This window comes from Triturus cristatus, chromosome 5_1, assembly GCF_964204655.1.
Source record: "Triturus cristatus chromosome 5_1, aTriCri1.1, whole genome shotgun sequence".
Lineage (NCBI taxonomy): Eukaryota > Metazoa > Chordata > Amphibia > Caudata > Salamandridae > Triturus > Triturus cristatus.
The window spans coordinates 432112891-432139735 of NC_140587.1; the positions used below are offsets into that span (position 1 = coordinate 432112891).

At 43.4% G+C, this 26845-nt stretch overlaps 1 protein-coding gene across 1 annotated transcript in view; it reads right to left on the reverse strand.

The window, feature by feature from the left end:
• The window catches only part of CPQ (carboxypeptidase Q), a 1977691-nt gene that overhangs the window by 1113726 nt on the left and 837120 nt on the right, over positions 1 to 26845 (reverse strand). The window contains exon 4 of the mRNA XM_085605212.1: positions 3504 to 3711. Coding sequence (XP_085461338.1) covers positions 3504 to 3711 — 208 coding nt within the window. The remainder of the gene's footprint in view (positions 1 to 3503; positions 3712 to 26845) is intronic.

Here is a 26845-nt window from a genome sequence, read left to right on the forward strand (position 1 = left end):
AGATAGCAGTGTTGTGTTCAAGGTCACGGAAAGTGTGCGTGGGAGGGGGGAGAAATCAGCTGACACATGACAACTTGGAATCGATACTGACAAGGCCTTCAAGAAAAACTGTAAATGGCAACAAGCTAATTGCGTAATTTTACTTTCAAGAAGGTTCCAATTGCAAAATGGTAAAAAGAGCTGGGAGATAAGTAGAAAGTTAGGAATGGTATCTGGCCTATTAGGTGGTTGTTCGGAGACACCACTTGGGAACAGAAGGTAAGAACACTGATCACTCGAGGCACAAGGGAAACACCCACCAGAGAGATAGCTCAGCGAGTTCATATACATGCTACTGACACGTATCTCAACAAGCAGGTGACTGGAACAACTCTGGGACACAGATTTCCATTACTGGGGGTTGATACAATCAACCTGTCCCACCAAAAGAGACTCACACTGTACAAATGGAAAACATAATTTAGCTGGAAGTAACTTAAAGTGTCAGAGAAGCACCTTACAACGGGTACTTATGTGTCGCAATCTTATCAGTTAGATGAAAACACCATCTTAGGCGAAGGGGGCGCTTGACACTCGATTCTTCTACCACTCCCCCTCATCGCCCCCCAAAAGGAAGAAAAAAAACACCACACTTCCCTTCTCCTCACAAACCCCTGACTGCATGTAGAACGAGTCTCCTCTCTTTTATAAAACTAAAATGTCAGCTTGATTTTCCTAAATACATTTCGAAATAATGCAAACGAAGCTAGGAATGTCATTTAAACAAAACAGCGTGAATGAGCGGTTTTCGTATTTGATTGAAGCAAATATTTCCTGGTCACTTTCCAACTCATTCTCTGATTCAGAATACAAAGCCAGTGGATACATTGCAAACTGGCTCCCCCTGTAAACAGATGAACGCATACTGGGCCCGATTCACAGAACTAACTTAAGACAAAATCCTAAACTTACTACTTTTGGTATTCACAGAAGTTAGGATTTTGTCTTAAGACAAACTTAAGACAGACTTAAGACAGACTTAAAACAGACTTAAGTTAGGATTTTGTCTTAAGTTAGGATTTTGTCTTAAGTCTGTCTTAAGTTTGTCTTAAAACAAACTTAAGACAAAATCCTAACTTCTTAACTTCTGTGAATACCAAAAGTAGTAAGTTTAAGATTTTGTCTTAAGTTGGTTCTGTGAATCGGCCCCACTGACATTCCACAGTACTTGCTAATGCAATTTTCTGACTCTACAGAAGTAATAACACTTCAGTGGTACGTAAGGAGATATTGGACTAAACAAAAGTATAGCTAGCATTGGTTTCAGTTTTGTCGTCTCTTCCAGCAACCTCTCGCCCTCCTTCATACATTTGTTTCTGTCTAGAGTGAGCGTGAATCTGCCTTTGAAAGCTCTGCAACTCCAAGAGCGCGCAGAAACAACAGGAGGCTCGACAAGAAGTTCAAATGTGTGTGATTAACGAGCCCGAGTACGGCTGTTGAAAACAGGCACACCCAGCACAAGTTACATTTCTTAGCTGTAGAGCAGCCTGAAAAAAACAAAAGACAGGAAAGGTAGAGCGAGAAGGGCAGAAAGTGAGGGGCGGGAGAGAGGCGGGGGGAGTAATGATGCAGAAGCTTAGCTGTCGGAGCAAAGCGTGCGCAGGGGGGTGAGAATGCACAGACAGCGGGAGTGCGGTGGCGGGGGGTACGAGAAGGCATGGACAATGGGAGTGTGGGGGAGGGGGAAGAAGGTACGGGCAATGGGCGGGAGGGGGCGAGAAAGCACAGACAGCGGGAGTGCAGGGGCGCGAGAAGGCATGGACAACGGGAGTGCGGGTGAGGGCGAAGAAGGCACGGGCAACAGGCGGGTGGGGGGTGAGAAGGCACGGACAGTGGGAGTGTGGGGCGTGGGGGTGCGAGAAGGCAAAGTTAACAGGAGTGCGGGGCGGGGGTAGAAGGCATGGGCAACGGGCGGGAGGAGGGCGAGAAGGCACGGATAACGGGTGTACAGGGGGTGGGGGGTGCAAGAAGGCATGGACAATGGGAGTGCGGGGGAGGAGGAAGAAGGCACCGGCAACGGACGGGAGAGGGGGGAGAAGGCATGGACAACGAGAGTGCAGGCAGAGGGAGGAGGAGAAGGCAAGGACAACGGGAGTGTGGGTGGGGAGGGGGAGAAGGCAAGGACAACGGGAGTGCGGGCGGGGGACGGGGTGAGAAGGCAGGGGAAAGATAGTGCTCTAAATAACACTCGAAGTAAAGGGGCCAATACCCATGGGAGGGTAAAAATTACGACATGCCCATAATAAGGCGGGACTAACAAGCCTCATAATCAATCAGAAGACAGAATTTACGAAGGACAAAGACAGAAGCCAATGAAAAATATGGGCGGAGAGTGAAGGTAGCTTGTCTCCCATACTCTACCACTGCATGCCTCGCAAAGCGAGCAGTGCATTCGTGCTGCTGCTACAGCTTGACCTAAAAATGAATTATTTGTCCAGATGAACCACTGTAACCTGCATAAACTATCAACTCTCCAAGTTCACCTCTAACTAAGGGGCAGCTCTAGCTCTCTGAAAGAGTTTGTTAGAATAAAGCAAGAGTATCCCTACATGCAGCCGTGGTCCGTGCAGGTAACAGCAGTGGGGCGGCGGGCCAGGTGGGGGGGATTTTGAGGGACAATGCAGAGGGAAAATTAAATAAATAATGAATTTTCCCTCGGCATCATCAGTCAGAATCCCCCCTCCCCACCCTGCCCCACCGCTGTTACCTGCAAGGAACGCGCCTGCCTGCATGCTATCACCCTCTCCGAACTACAGCTACTTTTAACATACATGAAAATGTTTTTATCCTTTTTGCAAGCAAACAGAAGGTGAATATTGGCGTATTTGTGTCAGTCACCTCGGAGTTCCAAGACTTTATAAAGGAACCCGACCTTTGACCTTCTTGCTCTTTCTGTTCACAGAACTTCTAGGTGATTTGCAATATTCTTATAATGCGTTGCCGGGTAAACGCTATCCCATACATACGACCTCACTTCCCTCTGCTTTTACCAAATAAATTCTAGATGCCAGACCCCAAGCAGGTTTTCCATAAACTAGATTAACTGGTACCACAGAAATTACCTCAACTAGATGACATCAGAGGGGTAGTTTGTTCTGTCCTTGGTACAGTATGCCATGTCTTGGTACAGTATGTCATGCCTTTTCACCATGTGCTCTACTGCATATACTGTGTAAGTACGGTTGCATAGTGTACACATAGCTTGAACACGGTGGGGTGCAGTACAGGGATAAAAATGTCAGAGAACACTTTGGAAGCAGTACTAAGCACATACATTCCGTAGGAAAAGCCATCAGTCGTCCATGCTAGCCTCTTAATGCTTATTCTAAAACACAAACGGGTAGCACAGAGATGATCTGTAACTATAATTGCCTTTGTACGCCAGGCATGATTTTAATACCTCATCAAAATATCACTTTTGGACATGCTCATTGTTCTTCATTTCGATAAAATTGATCACACACCTGTTCTGGATACTTGCTGCCAACAATTTCCGCCACAGTATTGAAAGAATCTGCATCGGGGTAGGTCCTGGCTCCCATCTTCAACCGGATACTAATCTTGGTCCCGCGAGAAGCCATGCGCTGCATCATCTCAGCATCTTCCAGGGTGATGCAGGCGGTGGGGATTTGGGGCACTCCGGACTGGTAGTCTTGCCATCCTGTGTGGGGGCTGAAATCTCTTTCATTAGTATCTCCAGGTTGATACACAAGACAAAACCAAATAAAGGTAATAAAACAACAACACATAAACCAGGAACCTCAAAAAGATCACTAATACGAACTTTCCTATTTCATTTTAATGTGAGAATTATAGTGTTCCTCGAAAATATAGGTCTGTACAATCATAAGAATCAGTATACATATTTTTCAGCTGTTTTTAGAGCTGCAACAATGCTGTCACACAGCCTGGCACAGTTTTGGAGGGCTGCCATCAGTGGATACATTTCATCTGGTGGTTACAGCAAGTGCAAAAAGAAAACTCATGAGACGACATAACACAAATACAGGGTACCTCGACCATTCCTTTATATGATGCACAATGTTTTGAATTCTACATGCATTTGACAGTCTAATTCTGCAACAGTTTGCTCTTCTTGTTCAGCAATGGAAGGTTCTGGATGAGTGAGAACGCACAGGCAGATGCCCCCTACCAAAGATCGCCGTAAATACTGCCTGCTTTGAAATACAACCACGAGGGCTTCTCATTTGAGAGATTTTGGTGAACCAGATTGCGGGATGTATCCCTCCCCCAAACCCCCCCCCCCCCCCATCTCTTGTCAGCAAACAATGCTGGTAGTTCAAATGAGTGTTTAAAAGAAACTGTAATTAGAACAAAACCAGGGCTGCTCATTTTGAGAAATATTTCTTGCAAAACAAACTTGTTTTCTTCCTGCAGGCTGCAAAGGTCAATAAAGCTGCTTTGCATGGCAAGCTTCAACAAGCATTGGCATAGCCAATAGGTCTCGCTTTTGGGACCTTATAAATATTTAGTTATGCAGCACAATATCCTTGGTGCAACAACATTAACTTTTGCATGGCTAAACACTTATAAGGCCCCAAAGGCGAGACCTGATGGCGATATGTGACTGACAAGAACTGCCATCGATGCAGCCATTAGCGCTACGAAGGGAGAGTTACGCCCCCAGGCAGTGCTTTACCAATTAAATAAATGCAAATACGTAACTAGATACACGCATAAAAACGCATGTGGAAGTTTATGACAATTGCTTCAACTGAGGCGATACAAGACACAACCTCACACAGTGGATGGTGGCTTCAATGAATGGCCTAGCTCTATGAGTACCTGGAGATATGGCGCTTCCTTGCACATGTAATGGGCACGGATAGTGTCCATGGCTTACATACTTAAGACTTCCCACTCTGAAATGTAAAACAATATATAATAGATGTGCGTTGGCAGTTAATTATACTGACTTACTAAAGTTTGTCATTCTTCTGCATGCCATGACATTTATCCTCCTGCAAGGCAGACACAAGTTCGCTTTGTTTACTTTGGCAGTTCAATTTATTTCGGTTTACAGAGCAAGTATTGTCACAATAGCAATTATTCGGGACCCTTCTGTTGCGATCACTTACATCGCACTTGGGGAATACCGTTCTTTTTAAAGGCATTTTTTTTTTTTTGCGGTTATATTTGAATCCCCTTGTTGTGGTACTCAGTCACCTGGCAGTTCAAAGCCTCGACTTCTCTGTTTACAAATTCAGAAGCCAACCACATTGGCTATTTTAAGCGGCATCAGGGAATCCCTCAAATGAAGGTCCCCCGTGGTCCGAAGGCCTCCCTCTGAAAGATAGCGGCACAGTAGCACGCGTGATGTAGAACAAACCTGTAAACCCCAGGATGGCTGTTCCTAGTAAACGAGTCTTTGTTTCCATAGTGCAGAGCGTCTCAAATGTTCCTGCTCGGTCCGTGCATGGAAACAGGAACGAAAGATGCTTATAGCTCGTGGCCTCGTCGCCAGGCCAATATTTAGTGACGAAAAACTCATTTTTATGACTGATCCTATTGTTTGGTGAATGCGCCTTACAGAAATACATTCAACAGGTGCAATCACTCTCAGGCACGAGTCCATGGGAGCTCTACATATGCAAACGCATGAATAAGTTTCCCGAAATTCCAGTGGCAAGGTTTTTTTTAAACATGCATAGTCAAAGGAGCTTATTGCAAAACTTGACTAATGTAAATGTCCTTCATGTGTCCCAGGTGCATTGCTTTCCTGTATATTGTTTGCCCTTTCAGTTCAATAGCACCTTTATTAACCAAGGCAGCCATGTTATCCCTCGGGAATTCCAAGCCTCGTTATTAGTAATGTTAATGGGAACCTACAGAAGTGCGACACGACACTTCTTTGGGTCTGGTCTCAGATGGAGGTGCCCGGATAACCTCGAGGATGTAGAGAGAGTATACGGTTCTTGTTACTCTGGTAAGTGCCTGGTGTATGGCGTGAAGCATTCAGAATAGTGCAGAAACAACCCTACTGCGCCAAACACGGCGCTGCACTTTTCAGACCAAGACACCGCGCACCTCCCGTGACAAGCGGGACTTGTTACAGGCGCGCGGAAGGTTCTTCTAATTACTGGTGGTTCATTTGCGCAGAATGCACGTTTCATAATTGTGTGTTTTGTGATATTTAGTACATACACAAACACATGCATGTGTGGAAAGCTTACGTCATAGAATAAGGAATGGCTAAATCGTTCTTCCTGGAGGCGTTAGCTTTTAGAAGTAAACAGCTGATTAGATGATTGGGTTACAGCTTTGCTTGTGGTGTTTGGACAGTTGATGCGCAGAAAATTGTAATATGAATAGCGCTGTTACAACCTCAGCTGGACTCAAGCAGCTATTGATTGCAGTGGTTTCTATCTTGGCTTCGATATTTCATTCTGAGACGGCGCAACGAGTATTGCGGTAATGAATCAACAGCGTTCCAGGCTATCAGAGTTGGGTATTTTCATGGAAAATGTATTTTCCTAAGCAGCAACAAAACAAGCTTTGGCAACGCGGCCGCGGTCGCGAAAGTGAAAGTGATCGCGATTGGAAAGACACATGGGGCTGCGCGCGTGCACGTTCACGTGCACTGAAGCTTTAGGCCACGGCAGCACTTTTAAAAGCCTGTATACAAAATGTCTCGGCCAGATCAGCGCAAGCGCTGGATCAGGCGAGACCTAAAAATGAGCTCGAGATGGGGATCTAAACATATTTACAAAGAAATATTATGATCTGTACGTGTAATGTATGCCGTAACGCAGTTTGAGCACTGCTTACATCTAACATTTCCTTCATTGAATTCTGGAAATGTGACTTTTTTTTTAAAGGGATCAGTAACCTACAACTGTTTATTCCTACATGTGGAAATTATGACTGCAGAATTTACATACAAGAGATGCAAATCTTAAACTTACATGAAGGTATACCTTCTTCATGATATAAATGACACCTATTTTTGTATGTATTACACTCATGGATGATTTGATTCAAGTGGCAATAAATACCACGGTGGCCAATGGTGCAAGTGGTGTTCACTTCCCTGGTCCAACGTATCCTACTTCCTTTTCCTCAAAAAAGTGTGCATCGCCCTCCCTCACTATATTTAAAGTCCCTTACATTGTGTTTCATTACTTCTGTGAATGCAGAGATTTGACGGCATAGAACAGAAGACAGAAGTGAATAGCAGAATGCAAACAGAGAGCTGTGAGAACTGTGATTGTCTGCTCTTTTATTTTTGTCCAATGAGGAGAGATGAAACTAGTCACATAATATCTTCCTCGTGTTATGGATTGAGTTTGTGGTCCATTATCAGCCACTCAGATGGGAAGTGATGGTAATATCGCAAACAATACAGCAGGCTCATGAGAAGTGATGATGCTATCAATTAAAGGTTTAGTAGCCAGGTTGAAAGTATAACCAACCTCATCAGATATGTAGGTACTTGTTATACCTGTGTGTCTGCGGAGTGGAATGTTGCTGTGAGAGCTGGTTGTTGAATGTTGGATGAGAGAGAGTGTCAGGTGGAGGAAGGGCTGAGCAGCAGGGAGGCTGCTCCTGGTAGGACTCTCTTATTGTAACATCTTATCTTGGAATAAATCATTTAAAGAAACTACATGGAATGGACCTACTTATTTACAACAGTACTATCCATGAAAAGCATAGTCACCCCACTTAGAAGGGATGGGCCACGGTGTCTTATTGAAGCTGGCAAGATAGCCTAGTAAACTCTGGACATCTGGTGTTGGCTGCAGGTCACACGTTCAAATCCTGTTAATGCCACCTCAGACTTTTACACTTCTGAGGTCATGAAATCGTGTAGCAACATCTTCCCATAGAAATAATGGCGGCAAGAACATAGTTGTCATTTAGGGGTCGTCGGGTTCCCAGCTTCGTAGCCTCGCTTGCTCCTTGCGATGCCTGCCACTGCCTTTGTACCCTTCACCTCAGAGGTGGCAAAATCCATGCCAAGAACAACACAGGGGCAGCTATTAAGTCCCTATTTTCTGCTCATTTTTCATTATACTAAGAGTGAATAATATTCTATTATTCATTATTAGTGTAATAAAAAAGAGCACACTTAGCTGGATTGGGACCTTTGGTGGTAGCTATGGTAAGTAAAAATGGTTTGAAATGATTTTGTGAGCATGCTTACAGATAAAAATATATCACGTGAGGGAGAGAGCGTGTATTTGTGAACAACGGTGTCTGTATGTATCAGCATATTTGTGTGAGTGAAAGTAAGTGAAAGTCAGTGACAGGTATTGAGTTAGCTTATGTGACATTGAGACCCACATTTCCTTATCTTTGATGCAAGGCAACGCTGCACCAAAGTTGGTGCACTGCCTTGCGTCAAGGGAAGAGAGAAAACAGCATCATACTTATTAAGATATGGTGCCTTTTTCTCTCACCTCATGCACTGGTGCCATTTGGACAGGCATGTGACAACGCACACACCCTTGTGCCATAGTGCAAGGGTGTGTGCATTCTCTCTGAAGAATTGGTTATGCCATGGAAGGGGTCTTTTTCAGTCCAAAAACTGTGCTTTAAAGCTTCCCCACTTTGTATGTGTATGTGAATTGCAGCACACATGCAAAGTTCTAAAACAAGAGGAATTGAAACCATTTCTCCTCAATAGGCCTGTCTCAGGGAGGCGTAGGATTTTGGTGAAAATTCCTGCCTACCAATATTTGTGGATAGGGATTTTCATCAAACCCATAGGTGGTTGCATGGGAACGACCATGCACCACTGATGGAGCACCCCCTTGATGCAAAATAACACAAAGCAGCAAATAGTGCAATATTGTGCTACTTTGGGATACTAACCCACAGCAATCCTGATTTGCTTTGGATAGTAAATCCCACCAAAACATTTTGCACTGGTTTGTGCCACAGAAGTGGGCAGAGCATTATGAAACCTGGGCCTTGGTGTCCATAAGTATGAGTGAAATAGAATGAGTGAAGTTAAGAGTGAATGCACGTGAGGGAGTGAGAATTAATAAGAATGAGTGTAAGGGGTTGTAAGATAGTGTGAGTGAGAATGAATGAGTGAATGCGAATGAGTGAGTCAATGTGAGTGTGAGCAAGAATGTGATGTGATGCTTGCAAGTGTGTCATTGGGCCTGGCATACTGAAGGCAATTATTGTCTCATAGAGATACACAGGGCAAGATACTGGCACTGGCAAACTTGCACAAATTCGTTGCATGACAGACACCTTTGACAAAATACTGCCACAGGGGGGGTAATTCTTGGCAAAAAAGGGCACCAATGGAAAAATACTAGTTCTAGCATCCTAGAGGTAAATCATGGCATATAGGATCCCGTGGGAAAATACTGGTATACCAGAGGAAAGTCTTGGCAAGTCGATACCAGTGGCAGAACGTTGGTAGTAGCACAATGGGTGCAGTTCTTGGCATAAAAGTGTGCAACCTGGCTTAAGAGAGGGTGGCAACCATGACAAAATTCTAACCATGACATACTAAGGTAACGTTTGACATGAGTCACCTAAGGTATATATAGAGCATAATTTCCAAAACTCTGGCACTGGCATATTTTATGTCATTTTTGATATAAGGGGGCACCCATGGAATATGCAGGCTCCCATGATAAAATGCCTAACCTGGCATAAAGGATACTTTCTGACATATGGGGGCATCCAGATCACATTTTGAAAAACATTGAGTCAACTCCTGGGGAACATCAGGTTACCTTGGCTTGGAACAACATCAAAGGATTTGAATATTTAATGTGTGCTCTTTCAGAACCTATGCACTTTAGCAAATTGAAGGGACAATTGTGCTTTACAATGCACAATTTCACCCAATTCTTTTTAAATTTCTCTCGGTGTCTGAAACCCATTCAAAGAGGGCTGGCTTACTCACTGTGCTTGCTCACTATATTTTAGGGAAAGTACAATGCACTGGAACTTTCAAAGATCAAGTCAGCACCATAATATAGGTAGTAACTAAAAGAGAGATTGGTCTGTTTATGCTGTTATACTAATCATGCAATTATTATGGAAATGGAGCGATGTAAATTGTTGTGATGTTAGTGTCATGCGACATGCCTTCCTGGAAAAAATCAGGGTCAAGGATCATATGATGTCACTTCCTGTGATGTCTTTAAGGTCAAAGGTATACAATGTTATTTTTGCAGCACCAAGGCATTTTGGTGAATCAACGCCCATGGGTAAGGATTAAACCCCTTCGACGCGCATGAGGGAACGGTTCCGTCATGCACGTCGGTTGCGCTGTGCGCATGACGGAACCGTTCCGTCATGGCCCCGCCCGCGCACGGAACCTTCAGCGTGGCGCGGAAATCCGCGCCGCGCTGAAGGGGTTAAAATGATACCTAATAGGAAATTATGCTAAATTAAAATAAATAATTGTAAATAGTTAAAAATATATGAGCATTTGATTTAATGTTAACATAAATATACAAAATAAATACATATTTTATATTTTATTTTAAATTATTTTAACAAACTATTTTGTAATTGATGTAAAATGAATGTAAGTGAAAATGTTTATAACATCAAAATACATTTATTTCAATTAATTGTATACATCAGTTCCAATAATTTTCATTATTTTTATTTTCTAATTTTAAATTGAACTTTTGAAAAAGTTCAAGGATATATTTTAAGATAATTACATGAATTAAATATATATTTTAATTTAAGTTAACTGTGCTGTGCCATTTTTCTTGTGTTCCGCTTTTAATAAAATTGTTTTTTTTTTCTATAGTTTACCATAAGGATACTTTACAACTAAAAGGCTACTTAATTACTGAACTTGAGGACATTTTTTGTTTGGACAGCTTTGTAATTTTCCTTTAGAACGAAATGCTGAATATGTACATTACAAGGATTAAAACACTTGCAACACAACTCATAATCAAATGATTGACTATTATCAACTCCACCACCCATCTCCAGATTAAACTGATTTTATCAGCCAATCATGGCCAGGCTGACCACATAAGAAAGGATATATCACACGTGACCCATCTCTAGGTGGGTCGGAGGGAGTGGGAGCAATTTTTTGCCCTGTGGGGGGTAATGTACCTGTGTTCGTACTCTCCGTTTACAATAGGGTTTCCACCAAAACACGAACAGGCCCTTAAATCATCAAGGCCACTATTTGTGGTCTCATGCCACCTTACTGTAAAGGTGAATCTCTACAACCTGAACATAGTAAAATCAAAATATCATCTTAAATGCTCATAGGGCATCCATAGTGTAAGATATTATACCCATTATTACCAATGTCACAACAGACGACATCCGCTCCCTCCTGGACAGAGAAGAGACAGTAGCCCTCATCCTCCTCGGCCTCTCAGCGGCCTTCGACACAGTCTCTCACTGCACCCTAACATGCAGACTTCACGACGCAGGGATCCAGGACATGGCCCTTGACTAGATCCGCTGATTCCTCTCCAGTAGAACACAGCGGGTCAGACTCCCTCCCTTCCTTCCTCTCGGACCCTACACCGACCACCTGCAGAGTACCCCAAGGATCCTCCATCAGCCCCACGCTGTTCAACGTCTACATCTCTGCTCGCCCCATTGTCAGAACCCACGGACTCAACATTGTTTCATACGCAGATGACACCCAACTCATCCTCTCCCTATCCAATGAACCCAACGTAGCCAAACACAACTTTCAAGAAGGCATTGGAGCAGTCGCCAAATGGATGAAGAGCAGCTGTCTACAACTCAACACGGACAAAACAGAAGTACTCATCATGGGCCCACACCCAGATGCTTGGAACGACACCTGGTGCCCCCTGCCCTCGGAAGCCTGCCCACCCCCACAGACCACGCACTCAACCTCGGAATCATCTTGGACTCCAAACTCAAAATGGACCGCCAGATCAACTCAGTCGCACCCTCCTGCTTCCAGACCCTCCGCCTCCTATGCAAGACCTTCAAATGGATCCCCTCAAACAGAGAAAGACCCTCACTCATGCCCTCATCACCAGCAGATTTGACTACAGCAACACGCTCTACGTCGGAATCAACAAAAACCTCACCCGCAAGCTACACAACATCCAGAACGCCGCCGCCAGACTAATCCTCAACCTGCCACGACACTGCCACATCACCCAGCACCTCTGCACACTCCACTGGCTCCCACTGAGGCAAGAATCACCTTCAAGATTCTCTCCCACGCACACAACGCCCTCCACAACACAGGACCAGCATACCTGAACAGCCGACTCAAATTCTACGCACCCCAAAGGACCCTACGATGAGCCCAGCTCCCCCACGCAGTGGTCCCCCGCACCAGGAAGTCCAGATCGGGAGGCCGCTCCTTCTCCTTCCTCGCAGCCAGAGCCTGGAACGACATGCCGCTCCCCCTCAGACAGATGACATCACTCCCCATCTTCACGAGGGACCTCAAAACATGGCTCTTCGATAGACCTCCTCCGTGATGGACAGGATCCTGCACCTCCCCTCCACCCCAGCGCCTTGAGACCCTTATGGGTGAGTGGTCATGCTTAACATACCCATGATTGATTGATTGATCTCTTGCACATCATTTGTATGCTGGCGATTTTGGTGACAAGTGTCTTGGTAAGTAACAACACCTCACATTGGGCCTACATTTGTGTCTGGAGATGGCATCTCAAACATAATCAATAATCACCACAACATCATACACACACATTTCCCTGACACACACACTGCATGAAGGTAGGCATGATGTAGTACATATACAATAGATGCCCCTTTGCTAAATCAAATCACATTTCTTATTTGCAGGTGAGGCTAGGTATGTTCTCTCTTTTTACTTTACAGAATTTCACCAACTAACATAGTGTGCTCAAGATAAAAAAAAGTGGACTGTTCATTTTCGCAAACACTGTAGCACTTATCAAGACCAATCCACAACCACAATAGCTCATGTACTACACTCCTGGTTTAAGGCAAACATTCTAAAATCATAACTTAACACAGAAGTATTAAGTACACCTTCGATCCCTGCTTTGATTTTGTTACTGTCTCACATTTGTAATTATTGTAGCACACGTAGGGTGTCTCCCTTCCTCCTGCAGAGCTCTGTCCCATGTCCGGCGATTCTCTTCCACAGGTGGGGTGTAGACTTCACACTTGGGGCGAAGAGCTCAAACAAACATGAATTGACATGAGGGAAAAGGAAGTCAGTCATTTTGTTTACATTCTGAGGCATCCTCTCCTCCAAGCAGCATCCTCCTCCATCCTGCTGTTCCTTTGCGCAATCTTGCCCCAATATGGCAGAGGGACTTGACAAGAGAAGACCCCCTCCTTCCATTCACAGAGAGAGAATTTGCCATTATCACTGTGGGAGTCATAGACAAGTGCCCTCAACTTTATGAGGGGCTGGATACACAGCTGAGCAATTCAGTCCGGGTTCAAATCTGGTGAGACATCGCATGTGCTGCAGTGCAATGGGTGTCCACACCCGGCGGGGGTAGCTATGTCGTAAGTGCTGGAGGGTCCTTTGCCACTGGGCCTGCATTAAGGCCCAGGACATTATGGAATTATCCTGTCAGTCAAATACACTGCACCCCTGCATGACATCACTGGACCTGAGGGTCCTGACACCTGACTGACTAACCCTCCATGCTCAGCTGGAGGAGTGTGAGCAGCAGAGAGATAGTAAGTACGTGTATGTTAGTATTTTGCCATTAGGTGCATGTTCATTTTGAGAGAGGGGTCAGTCCTGTATTCACTGTGAGCTTTGTCATAACCTTACATTTAAAATGTTTTCTTATTGTATGACAGTTTAGAAAGTTCAAATTAAATAACATACATGTTTATAATTTGTTTTCTTTGGCTTGACTACTAATCTGTTTTTGATATTATGGAAATGCTGACATCGTGTACCTTTAGCTTATTTTCTAACCATCATATCTTTGCAAATTTTTTCCTTTAAAGTTCACACAATTAATGAATAATGTGTCTACCTTTGATGTCCAAAAATATAGACCAGTTCAAACTCCTATATAATGCTTGGCTGTCTCAGTGGGAAAACTGTCTCATCTCAGATACCCAATATGTGATCTTGTGATCCTATTATCCCAATAGATTAAAATTGATTGTTAACATACCTCAAATACTACTAACCCTTTCACCTTCTTTGAATGACTGATTCCGAGCTATATTGTGAATTTTCAATGTTAAGGAGTTCAAATTACGAACATTTGATTATGAAAGCACAGGATAGTGAAAAGTATGTTAATTATTCACATTGTCAGTACTTGCACAACTTATATTTCCTGTTGTCTAAAATTATGTAGATATGCATTACTGAGCCAATGATTTACCAAGCCTCTCGTTTTCACATTCCTTTTCAGTGGACTGGGTTCAGACAACAACCATCACAACAGGTCCAAGGACAAGAACACAGATCCTCAGCTAGAATGCGAGCACCATGACTTGACACCACCAGTGAGGAGAAGCAACCCACGACAAGCATGGGTAATGTGCCCATAAGGAGAGTAACAAGAACTGTCTCCAAAACACCAGGAGACTAATAAGATCTGTCTTCAAGAGACTCTAGGCGGAGGCTGAACAATCACCTCGGAAGCAGAGGGCAGTGGATGTGGGCCCCTCCAGCCAGGGGGAGGAGGTTCTTAGTTCTACTTCTGGCCTTGAGCAAGACCAACCTGTGCTGTCCCAAGAGCAGACCCCAACACCACCTGGGCCTGTCCCCAGCCGGGCATTAACTCCGGAGGCACCCTTTCATCAGGCCTCCAGCTGTACCCCCTGCATTACCTCTTCCTCCCAGAGGCAACCCAGAGGAACTTAAGTCAAGTGAAACTTTTGCCCCTGACACCCCCACACCCTTCTTGGTATGTCCAATCCCTTTCCATGGTATGTGCGCCAGTGGTTGCTCTCAAGGAAGCTATAAAGTCAATTCTAGAGGTTCAGGGAGCACTCTCTTGGGATTTGTAGGATTTCATTAAGAAGGCTGGGATGCTTTGAGAGACACTCCCTGGGCAGCTACTAACACCGTGTGGCATCATGACCTCAATGACAGTAGCTCTTATGTCTCTTCTGTCTCCCCAATCAGCCCGAAGTCCTGTAGTCCGTCTCCCAATTTCTCTATGGTCACTGCTTTCAATGCTACTCCTCTGTCTCATTCTTCCCATAGGGTGTTCTGCCACAGCCAGCAAATGTATGTCCGCATCAGAGATCTCCAAATCGTGGTTAAAAAGAAGAGTAAGGCTGGTCAGTGGCTTTTGCCACCAATCCAGGAACCTGTGTTGGACACACCCTCTGGCTTGGCGGTCGGTCTTTATTTTAATTTTAGTCCGTGGGCTCTTGTGTTTGGACCCTTTATAAACTAAGAATATTTTTGTTTCCTGTTTGTATGTAGACTGATTCCCTTGATGCTTCTTGATGTGTTTTTATTATTTGCCCAACCTCATTCAAGTTAATATTTCCCCTCTGAGTGAAGACTACATTTTCTTTCCTTTTGGCTCCTTCCCAAGGACAGTTTTTCATTTCGCCATTATCAATATTTCTCTGTTTCAATTTTCTTCGCTGATATATAAATGTAAATATTACTAACTCAAACAAAAATCTATTTTTTTCCATTTACAAATCATACTTTGTGAAGCATTGCATGTCAGCCAAAGGAAATATTTGGTTATTTAGAAGGGCTTTCTATATCCCAGGATTTAAATGCCTTACACAAAATGAACAATGAACATAAAATACATAACACTATCCTGTGTGGTAATTGCAACATAAAGCATTCAACACAGATGAAAGGTTGACACAGGTTTGTGTTTTAATGTTTACATTTTATTAAAATATAACTGCCACACTGCGAGCTCGCCGGCAGTATTATGAGTGTGGTGGTCGGACTGTCACAGGACTCCTACGACCACCGGGGATCAAGGATTCCACAATGGTCGTGCAGTGGTCAGGAGCACTAATATGCTGGCAGTGCCGCTGCGGTACCACCAAGCATATTAGGAGTTGCCTTTCCACTCCCCTTTTCATGACGGTGAACCTGCCATGAAAAGGGTGGCAGAGAGGCAACCTGGGGGACATAACAGGGCCCCCTGTTGCTCCTGGACCTGGGGGCGCATGCTGGGAAGCACAACAGGATTGCACCTCCAGTTCCTGCACAGTGTGACATGTATGCCACACCATGCAGGAAGGTGCAGTCGGCGCTCTGAGAATGGCGGTCTGCTCTTCTATGAGCCTAACAGAATGCAGCTGTCAGACCACCACAGGACCACCTACCAGATTAGGATTTAACTTCTAATCAGGTGGGCGGTCGCTCCATGGCTTTGGTGGTCCTACAGCGGATGGCGCATCGCACCATTCACTTTAGGACTGCTAAAGTGGTAATAAGGGCCATAGTGAGCACAGCTATTACAGGGGTTTTCTCCTACTACTCTGTCTAGGCAATGCTGGTGGTGAGAATATTTGAGACAGTGCTCATGTTCTGGTTTGTTCTGGAGGTGCTGGAGGTGTTGCAGGTGGTGCAGATGTCTCTGTATAATCTCCTGTATGTGTTGGCCATGAAAACTGACAATCGCATTTTTTTGCCTACTGCTTCTATCATCTTCATGGCGAAGGCATGGTGTCTTGGACTCTCTTTCCTAAAAGTTCCTAGATATTCTTGGTGCATCTGTGTCATGCCTTGGTAGCATTTTGAAAAGTAAATCCAGGAACAGACCTGCTTTTCAGTCTTCTAAGGTAGTCCTTAGAGGAAGTGAGTGTTCCCACTCACAGTAGACCTCAAAGCACAAATATTTTGCTGTGCATTATTCTGTTGCTGGTAAAACTAATCATCCCAAAGGCCAGCATTAGCCCCTGCCAACACCCCCACATGCGTGGCCAGCAGGTTGACCAGCATGGAGAGGTGTGGCACCTATAAGGTTGTGGGGGAGAGAAATTGATGAATGGGAGATATCTACTCCTCACCAGGGGTGTGATCTCCCTCAGATGATTAAGAGAAGACCGGAGATGCATCTTCATGGGGAAGTGTGTAGGAGATTTACTGAGAAACCTGTGATTTGAGGACTATGTGAAGGTAACTAATTGGTAAGTAGAAGTAACATTTGTGGCTGCTTAGATAATTGCAGAGAACTGGCAATCCTCAGGAGTGATTTAGGAGGAACACTGCTGTTTGCCCATGAAGTAACCTTTGTTAAGATTTAATGTGTCGGGCAACAGACGTGCCAATATGTGTTTTGCCATGTATTTCATCATCATCAACAAATCTTTATTCGATTGTTACATCATGAAAGATACACTACGACAAAATAAAAAAAATAAAAAAAGGAATAAAAGTGATACAAGTGCAAACACCAATAAATTTAAGATAAGAAGACACAATATCTATGGTCTTTATAAACATTAGAATATCTCTGTAACTGGGTCCAGCCCAAGAGAACAGTGCTAAAAATTGATTAAATCAACATAGCGATCTTTCCTTACATAATAGAAACAGTAAAAATCCTAGTACTGACTGGGCCATTTTTACAGTTAAATACCAAAGGTATAGGATTCAAGAGGAGTAACCCTTTTCTTAATAGATCTACGAATGGCCCAAGACCAGCTCAAAAATTTGGCCATAGCAATGACTATGTCCTCACGAGTATTAGTTCTCAAAATACGCAATGCTGTTTGATGCGATCTAGTACCAAGTTTGAACAAATCCGCTTAAGCCATTTATGCCTGGGATGAACAAAGGCAGGGCAAACAAACAGAACATGAGCAATTGACTCTTCCTGTGTTGGACATATGGGACAGAACCTATCATGGCCGCCCTTCCATTTGTACCTGAACGAGTTGAGTGGGAGGGAACCCACTTTGAATTGATGATATAGTTTGCGATCATCTGGTCTGGAGACAAAATTCCAGTATGGTTCAAAACTATTTATGAACTTATGGTCCATAAAAAGACCAGATAGTGAACTGCTATTTGTCACTGACCATAATTTCGCAAATCTGGATTCCCAGTATAAGGCTTTAAAATCCAATTTGTTGGGAAATTGGTTGCCCCTAGGGTCAAACCATAGATGGCCCAGTCCCAGGTCATGCAAACCACTTTTAATATATTGGAGCCAGGCTATTCTCCTAAGCTTATCTAGATCTTTAATATACCAGATTGCATTGGCGTAAGATAGTAGCTCAGGTGTGGTCTACAATCTTCTCTAATAGGAGAGAGGTCTAAACCCAGCATCAACGTCAAACGCCCTACAGCCCAAATCTAACAATAAAGGCTGAATGGGTGTTGATTGAGGGAGGGCAGTCAATGAGCGCAAAAATTTGGGCAGTGACTAAGGGTGATAGATTATCAAAACCCCAAATCTCAGCCCCGTAAATATTAGAAGCTCTGATTTTCCCTTTGTAAAGGGCAATGGCAGGCCCCACCGGTTTTGTGAATGAGACTTTGTGTTCTTTCAATAGGGCACCAGCTAGTTGATTATGTTTGAGAACAAGTAGATCTATTTGTGGCTTCCAGGTCAGCCTTCGACTCATGGTGATCCCCAAATAGGTAAAAGTGTCAGTTTTCTCTAGAGGTATATCATTTATTGACACTTTACTCTTAATTATTTTGCTTTTGTGCATCACCATGTACTTGGTCTTGTCGACATTAATAGCCAGGTCATGGTTATTACAAAAAAACATAAATCTGTCTAAGGCCCGCTGCAGACCTGCTTGTGTTTTAGACAATATAAGCGTGTCGTCTGCAAACATAAGAAGTGGGACCTTAGAACCAGCTAGTGATGGAGCATCGGTTGGATAGTTTGCAAAGTAGGAAATAACCCTATTAATAAACAAGGAGAACAGAGTTGGTGCAAGAACGCACCCCTGCCTTACGCCCCTATTTACAGGGAATTTATCAGTTAGCTCTCCCTGTTGTCCCCATCTAACTTGAGCATAATTAGAGGTATGAAGTTTGACAATAAAAGATAGGAGCGCCAAAGGCATACCTGCCTCCTTGAGAGAGTCGCACAGCTTGCTACGGGGAACTAAATCAAAAGCGGATTTTAAATCTACAAAAGCTGCAAACAAAGTTCCCCCCGATAAAATAACCGTTTTCCAATATATCATTATGAACCTGAATACCTGGTCTATTGTGCTGACATGAGACCGAAAACCAGCTTGATAAATAGATAATACCTGAATCTCATCGATCCAGTCATTGACCCTATTTAGTATGATCCTAGCCACAATTTTTTGGAGAGAGTCAATTAGACTGATAGGTCTGAAATTGCATGGACTGGAGCGATCTCCCTTTAAAAAAAATGGGTATAATTTCCGCGCCTAACCAAGAGGCAGGCAGGGGTGCACCCCGAGCCAAAGCATTTATCAGAAAAAGAATATAAATGGCCCAGTTTTTTTTGTCTGATTTGAAAAGGTCCATAGGAATACAATCCGGACCAGGCGCCCGGCCTGCCGGTGCTGCTTCAATGGCTGCCTCAATCTCCGCCTGGCCGAAGGTTAAAACCTCCGTAGCTACAATGTCATTATGGCCAGACACGGAGGTTAAAGGGCAAGTGAACTGGGCTTGGTAGTGGGAAACCCATTTATCAGGAGGAACAATATTAAGGGGAGTGGGTTCGGACACCCCACTACCCCATTTTATTAAATGCCAGAATTTCAGCCAATTCTTCTCTTCCGAGGTTTTAGTTAACTCCTCCCATCTATCCTTATCAAAACTCTCTTTGGCCTTAGAGAGCACCTTTTTATATGTAGCCCTAGCTGTTTTAATTGCCTGAATATCATTAGATTTAATTGCTAGGGAAAGCGATTTAAAAGCTGCTGAGCAGTCATGGTCATACCATTTAGCTGATTTGGATAGGGTGGATCTATTTTCCTTCCTTTTGGTGGTGAGTACTGATTTCAATCTATCAAAGAGAGCCTCATGCTCTCCCTTTAAGCATTGAGGAGGATCTTCTAGGTAATTAAAGACTAAAAGGGTCAAAAGAGAGTCCTCAAGGGACTTTCCAAGCAGGCTTTGGGTGCTTGCATTGCCAGATACATTAGCCCACTTCAGTCGCCGTAGGTCATTTGATGCAACAATATCTCCTACCATCATTTCCCGATGAGGGCTATTACTCACAGGTGACTTGATTTCTAACCTCAGGGAAAGAGGATCGTGGTCGCTTTCAGGTCTAGTAATCACGACCATATCCAGCACGATGTGCCATAGATCCAAACTGAAAAGGATGTAATCAATCCTGCTACCACTCTTCCCATTAAAAAAGGTGTTGCTACCATTGCTGTCTGATAAGGTTCTACCATTAACGGCTCTCAAACCCCACCCCAAAGAAAGACTTTTGAGTTGAAGGGCCGCCTCAGTCCACTTTTTGATAGGAGCTATGGACAGTGATGGGACTCCCCACTTACTGTCCTCTTCAGTGCTAAGTTTGCCATCTTCAATCCCTAAGGGCTCAAAAGTACAGTTAAAATCACCCATAATCACCAACGAATTTGGGCTTGCTAACCCATCAATAAAAGTATCCAAATGCTGTATGATAGGGGATGATCTGCCCCCGCTATCCCAAGAGAATAGATATTAATTAGAATAAAAGCTAGCTCTCCTTCCCTCATGATTTTTAAAGCCAAAATATCACCATCACCCGTGGGCATTTCCCTGATATGAAGGGAAGAGTGCTGCCTAGCCCAAATTAATAGTCCCCCACTAGGTCGACCTTTCCCTTTAGTAGTGGCCACTTTCCCATAAGCCAGGTAACCCGGTCGATGAGTAATGGTCAAGGACCAAGTCTCTTGTAACGCAATAAAATCATGGCTGTCCACCAGATCCAACCAATGTTTAGATGGAAGTTTGGAAGACAGTCCAGCGGCAGTCCATGACAATAAAGAGAGATTCTCACAAGATTGATTCTCATTGCGAACTTGTAATACCATTTCAGAAGGGGGCGATTTAGCGCTCAGTGGTTGAGATCCATGGTCAAGGTGTGGAGCTTCTAGGGAGAATAAGTGTGGGCTATGGCCTGTACCACCCTCTTCAATAGAATCCATGATAAAAGGGGAACATGGTGGTGGTCAATCACAGCCTTCTAAGTCCGAAAGAGGTGCAAACCTATTATGAACTGGGATCTCAAATAGTCTTGGGGCGGATCTCAAACTTGCACTCATTGGTCCGTACCCCTTGCTGAATTTCTGGGTATGAAAAATTAGGGGGTCGTGCCTATAGAAAAACCCAAGCGGTAAGACCACTATTGAATTATCATTTGGCCTTGTTGCCCCGCCCAGGATGTCCAGTATCACTCTGGGAGAGTGTGTGTTGTCAAAATTGACTATCACACAGTCACCCTTCAATTCCTTTTTAAGGGGACCTACCCACAGGGTACGTCTGACCATGATCATATGGTTAAGAATATGTTCGTCCCGAAATCTAGCTCCCTTTAGTTTTGAGTTAAGCCAGTGTCTGGTTTTAGAGAGAAGCTGCCCTGTAGTTTCCGGGAAGCTGCTCTGACTCTGAGGTACATTACTCAAAATAACCACTAAGGGTGCTGCAGCCGGTGGTAAATGGAAGGATCTACTATTCATCCGAGATCCTAGCGTACCCCTGTCACCATCCAAGTGGGCTTGAAAAGGAGTTCTTACCCTAGATTGAAAGTATCTATTTGAGCCACTTCTACTGGCAAGTAAAGGAACGTTGCTCTTATTATCTGTGGTCAAATTAGGCTCCGCGGGGGAGCACAAAAATGTTTGTGCAAATTCACCAGACATATCACCCTGTATAGCCAAATCCCTAGGGGACGGAGAGGGCCTATGGTTGGAAATCAGAGGTTTAACAATGTCCACCCCCCTTATACTTGAGTCCCTAACAGAAGGTCTTAGGGGAGCTGTAGGAATCTGGGATAGAGGGGTACTGTCACAGCTATCATTATTAAGATTGGTAGGGGGCTGTGCGATGGACTGTTGACTATCTATAGCACAAAGCTTCTTGTTTTCAGAATTAACTGTCGTAAAAAGCTGTTTTAGGTTTTCCTCTATTTTATTCAATCTGTAAGTGATAGGGGTTAATAAAGTAGACATAAGATTCTCTAATCTTCGCCACATATCATCACCACCTTGGAGGCTAAAATCGCCATTGGCTGGAAAGTTTGAATCAGAAAAAGTAGAGAGGCCCTGTCCATTGCTCAACGTAGGGCTAACAACATTGGGTTGAGTATTAAGCCACGGGACTTTGGCAGCAGGGGATCTTTGAAGACCACCACCCCTCTTCCTTTTAACAGTGGGTTCAAAGATAACATTGGAGGGCTTGGGCTTATTGGCGGAAGCAGCCCTAACCAGGGCTCTTTTCTTTTTACTACGGACCACTGCTTGCACAGGAGTAATAGAGTTGGAATTATTCTCTGCTGGCGTGCTAGTGTTATGGAGTTGGGTACCCAATGGATCGATAACCTCCGTCTGCAAAACAATAGAGGGGACAGAAACAGGGGAGCGGGATGCGGCTATTGGACCTAAGGAGGATCTCTTATTCGACAAAGGTTCCAAAGATAACCGTCGCTCCGTGTTGGCTATCTCTTTTTCCAACACTGATGTTGCTCTTAATATGAATTGATCCAAAGTGCCCACAACCCCTCCCCCAGAAACTAGGGTAGCCCCTTTGGTAGCCGTCCTATTCATAGTGACAAGTCTCCACAAGATCTAAATGCAATGAAAATGGCGGAGGCCACAAAATAATATGTATAAAAAAAACAATAAAATCAAAAGCAGATATTATTTTAGTATACTAATGTAGGCACTCTAACAATGTTAGAGGGGTGACCCAACCCGACCTCAATCGGCCTCTGACGGGCTAGGACGGGCCCGCCCTTGGCCCGGGCTTTGCCCGGGCGAGCCCGCCCGCGTCCCACGCTGCGGGAAGCGAGCGTTGCTTAAGAGGGCCTCTGGCGCCCTCTGGTGACACTGGCGCGGTCCGTGCTCTGCCCCCTGGGAGGAGTAGTTCGCACACTCAGCCGTTTCCCTCACGGCGTGTTTCAATTGTACTCAAATCTAACCTTCTTATGTATACTGGTACAATAATATATACTAATGTTTTATTTCTACTTTTGAAGGCCTGTGTTGTTGACTCATCCACCACCTGCCTCAACATCAACTTCTGCTTCCAGCAGTGCTGCAATACCAGGGCTGGCCACACCCAGCAGACTGGCGGTGCACACTGATAAGTTCTAGCTCTGCTGTTTCGCCTAAAAATCTAATGTTTTTATATATTACTGACAGGGTAGCCGTGAGTCGTTTCTCATACATTCCTGCTGGTACCATGCTCAATATGTCAGCATATTCTTTTACAAATTTTTATTGACATCCTAATTGGTCCTAAAACTAGTATTTGCGTGCCTATCAAATTGAGTAAAAAAAACATGTACCTAGCATCTTCTTCGATTTATAGTGACTTAGCTACCCTATGTGTGTATCTCTCTGGTCAGCTTCTGTCATATAACAGCCCCTGGTGTCAACATCCTCAACTCGGACATCAGGGCAGGAACAATTATGTCCTCTACTATCTGTCCAACAGTTATGTCTGGAAACCTATGATCTTAACTTCTACAGACCATCATTTGTCCTTCCACTAACTCTTTTCTCTCTTTTTTGTCGCTAGATTAAATATTTAAAGATATATTTCATAGTGGTGTATGAGCTCCTTTAAGTAAATTGTAAATTTATTTATATAGCGCTTATGACTCCTCACAAGGCATAAAATCGCTTTTCAGTGAGTAGCACGCTACTCCAGGACTCAAATTAGTAGTTAGCATGTTAGTACAAATTTTGTTTTTCTTGTGCATTAGTTGTGTTAGGTTTGTGCTCTTTAATTCATGTGTGTTTAGTAGAGTTTGGAGTAGGGTACGAATAATGTGAATGAATTTGAAAAGGGGAAGTAGCACATTTTTTGTAAGTAGTGGTTGTCTGTGCTTGTTAGTTGGGTGGCATGCCTAAAAAGGAGGGGTGAAACTTTCAAAATGAAGCTTGGTAGTTCATAGTAGTCAGAAAGGTTTGGGGAAAGGAGGGATGGGAAGGACGATTTTCTTTATAGCAAAATGTAAATAGTCTATACATACTTATAAAAAAACATGATGCTTGGTAAAGTTTTGTTTGCCTGATTAACCCCACCCCCCCCCCCCATATAAAAAAAGAAATTTATTTTGAAGCAGCAATATCTACATGGTCTGCTGTCCACATTATCTTGTGGTACATTTTTTATAGTTTTAAATAATTGTAATTAACGTATTTATACAGAAATATATACATGACACTCATTGTAGTTATTAAAAGCAGGGATAACTCTCTCTATATATATCTGGACCCATATGTACATAGATGCAACACGTTTGACATGGTCTGATATACACACGTATCTTGTGGTGTAATATGTAGTTTTCCCCTTAAATAAAAGTATCTACTTATAATAGGAGACCTACTTCAAAGTCAATGATGTATATCTGTAGAACAGCTCTTTTCCATACTGTTAAAAGTATAATTTGTCATGTCTGAGTATACTGTTGTGGTATATTCTTGAGTTGTGAGTATAGTCATTATGTGGGGAAGAGCCAACTCTTCACTAATCTTCTGAAGTGGATATGGTGTTTTGTTTGTTTGTTTGTGGGTAGGGAATACCATATTTGGCTGCTTGAAGAGAGAACAATGTTCCACCCATGCTTTTGTTTCTGTATGTAGGAATTATGAGGTGGGGAGCCATTCTTGAGAGCAGGCTTCTTTGTTTTATGTATTTGCTGATTTTCTTCCTGATGAAGAGTGATCCTTTGCTATGTTTTTCTTTGTGTATGATACAAAACAGCTTTAAGGAAGATCTTTTGGCAACTCGTAACTAGTGTGGTGCCCTTAAAGCCGGGGAGATGTGTGCTTGTGGTTTTACATGTAGAAGGATTCTAGTGGCAGCGTTATGAATTATTTGTAGTCTTCTCATAGTTGACAAAGTTCAGCCATGATACAGATGATGAGTGTAGTTTAGTTTTGATAGGACAAGAGAGATGGTAGCTTGAAACTTGTAGGGGAGTAGTAGGTACAGGAAAAATGCGTTGAAGTGCTTTCATTGTGAAGAGCTTGATTAGGCTACCTTATAAACTTGTGGATTCATTAACAGCTTGGAGTCCATGGTAATGCCAAGGTTTTCTGCCTCCTTAGATATTTTGGTGGTGGTTCTGGATCGGTCCTGGATCATCATGCCAGGCGCAAAGAGGGTTGTAGGTTTTTCAGTCGCCTCAGGTGAGTATATCAATTTTGGAGGCTTTCAATTTGGGAAGGCGCAAAGTCTACAATTCTTCTGTTGAAAACAATGTGTGAGATAATTGAGCCTTCAGGGACTCCTTCTTTAATTATGTATAGTTTAGAAGAGAATTGGGGGAGACATATATATATATAATATGTGTTCTATTGTGTAGGTAGAATGTGATCCAAATAAAAGCTGTGCCCTCTAATTCGGCTTCCTTAGGTCTTTGAATGAGTGCCTAATGATCCACTGTGTCAAAGACCACCCAGATAGAGATTAGAGCTGATTTTGTACCGCTTCCTGGGTGAAAACAAGTTTGTAAGTCAGAAAGTATGGAATTGTCTTCAATGAATTGTGGCATGTGGGCAAAAGCTGCTCTTTCTATAAGTTTGCCCAGAAATGGTCTGTTTGCTATGGGACTGTAGTTGTGGGGTCTTGATTGTCCAGGTTAGGTTTTTTTAAAAGGAGGTGTATGTATGCCTTTTTAACTCATGTCGTTAAGGAGTTGTTGACGAGTGTTCTTACTGGGTGACCACAGAATTTGACGATGGGATGTTTTTGTAGATTTGAGGTGGACAAAGGTCAGAGGGGCAGCAGGCTGGCTTGCTTGCTTTGACAAGATCCAGAAATGCAGTTGGTGATAGTTTTTTGAAGGAGCATAGTTGCTGTGTTTGATTTTGGCTGTAGGGTATTGTTGGAAATGGTTTGGGGCTATTGTTTTTTTATTGTTTCAGGAGGTATCCAACATATTTGCTTCAGATGTGTAATGACTAGCTAGTTTGCCACAAACATGTTGAGTAATGGGATTGGTAGCTTCTCTTCATTTTTGCTTATGGAATTCAGTGAGCATTTTATAGAATTCTTTATTGGCAAGCTTTGCACTGAGGATTTGTTTTGAATAGAATAGTTTTCTTGCTTGTTGACTTGTATATTCTGTTGCCTCTCTGTAGGCATGTCTTGTATTGAGGGTTGTTTTGAGCTAGTTGCTTTGAAGCTTAGCATTTTGTTATTTGCCTTCAGAAGAATTAAGAGATCACAAGCTCTCTGGAGCTATCCAAAGAGTGTTTGTATATATATATTAGTGACCAGATCTGTGTTGCAGGTAAGCAGATTTTCTAGTTACTCCAAATTTAGCTTGCTCTGTGGTTGGTATGTGGTTCAGGGTAGGATGGTATTAGTTATGGTAGGTTTTGGCGTCTTGTATTGGAAGGAAACAAGGAAGAGGTCTGACAAGGTGCCAGGAGTAATGCCTTGGAGTGTGGCGTTTGGGTTGACAAAAGTGATATCTAGTGTGTGTCCAACGATTTGTATGGAGTTAGAAATGAGTTGTTGTAGATTGTATGTGCCTAGGCCAATGAGGATGGTTCTGGTGTGTGACATATTAGGTTTGTCAAACCATATGTTGAGATCACCAAGGATGCATAGGTTTAAGAATATATTTTAAGAAGCTTAGAGCTTGTGTCTAGCAGTGTGTCTAGGAATGTTACATTGCTAGGTGGTGGTCTGTAGAGGAGAGAGTAACATGAAAATGTTGGTGTATGGTTGCATCTGACAAGTAGAGTCTCACAACCT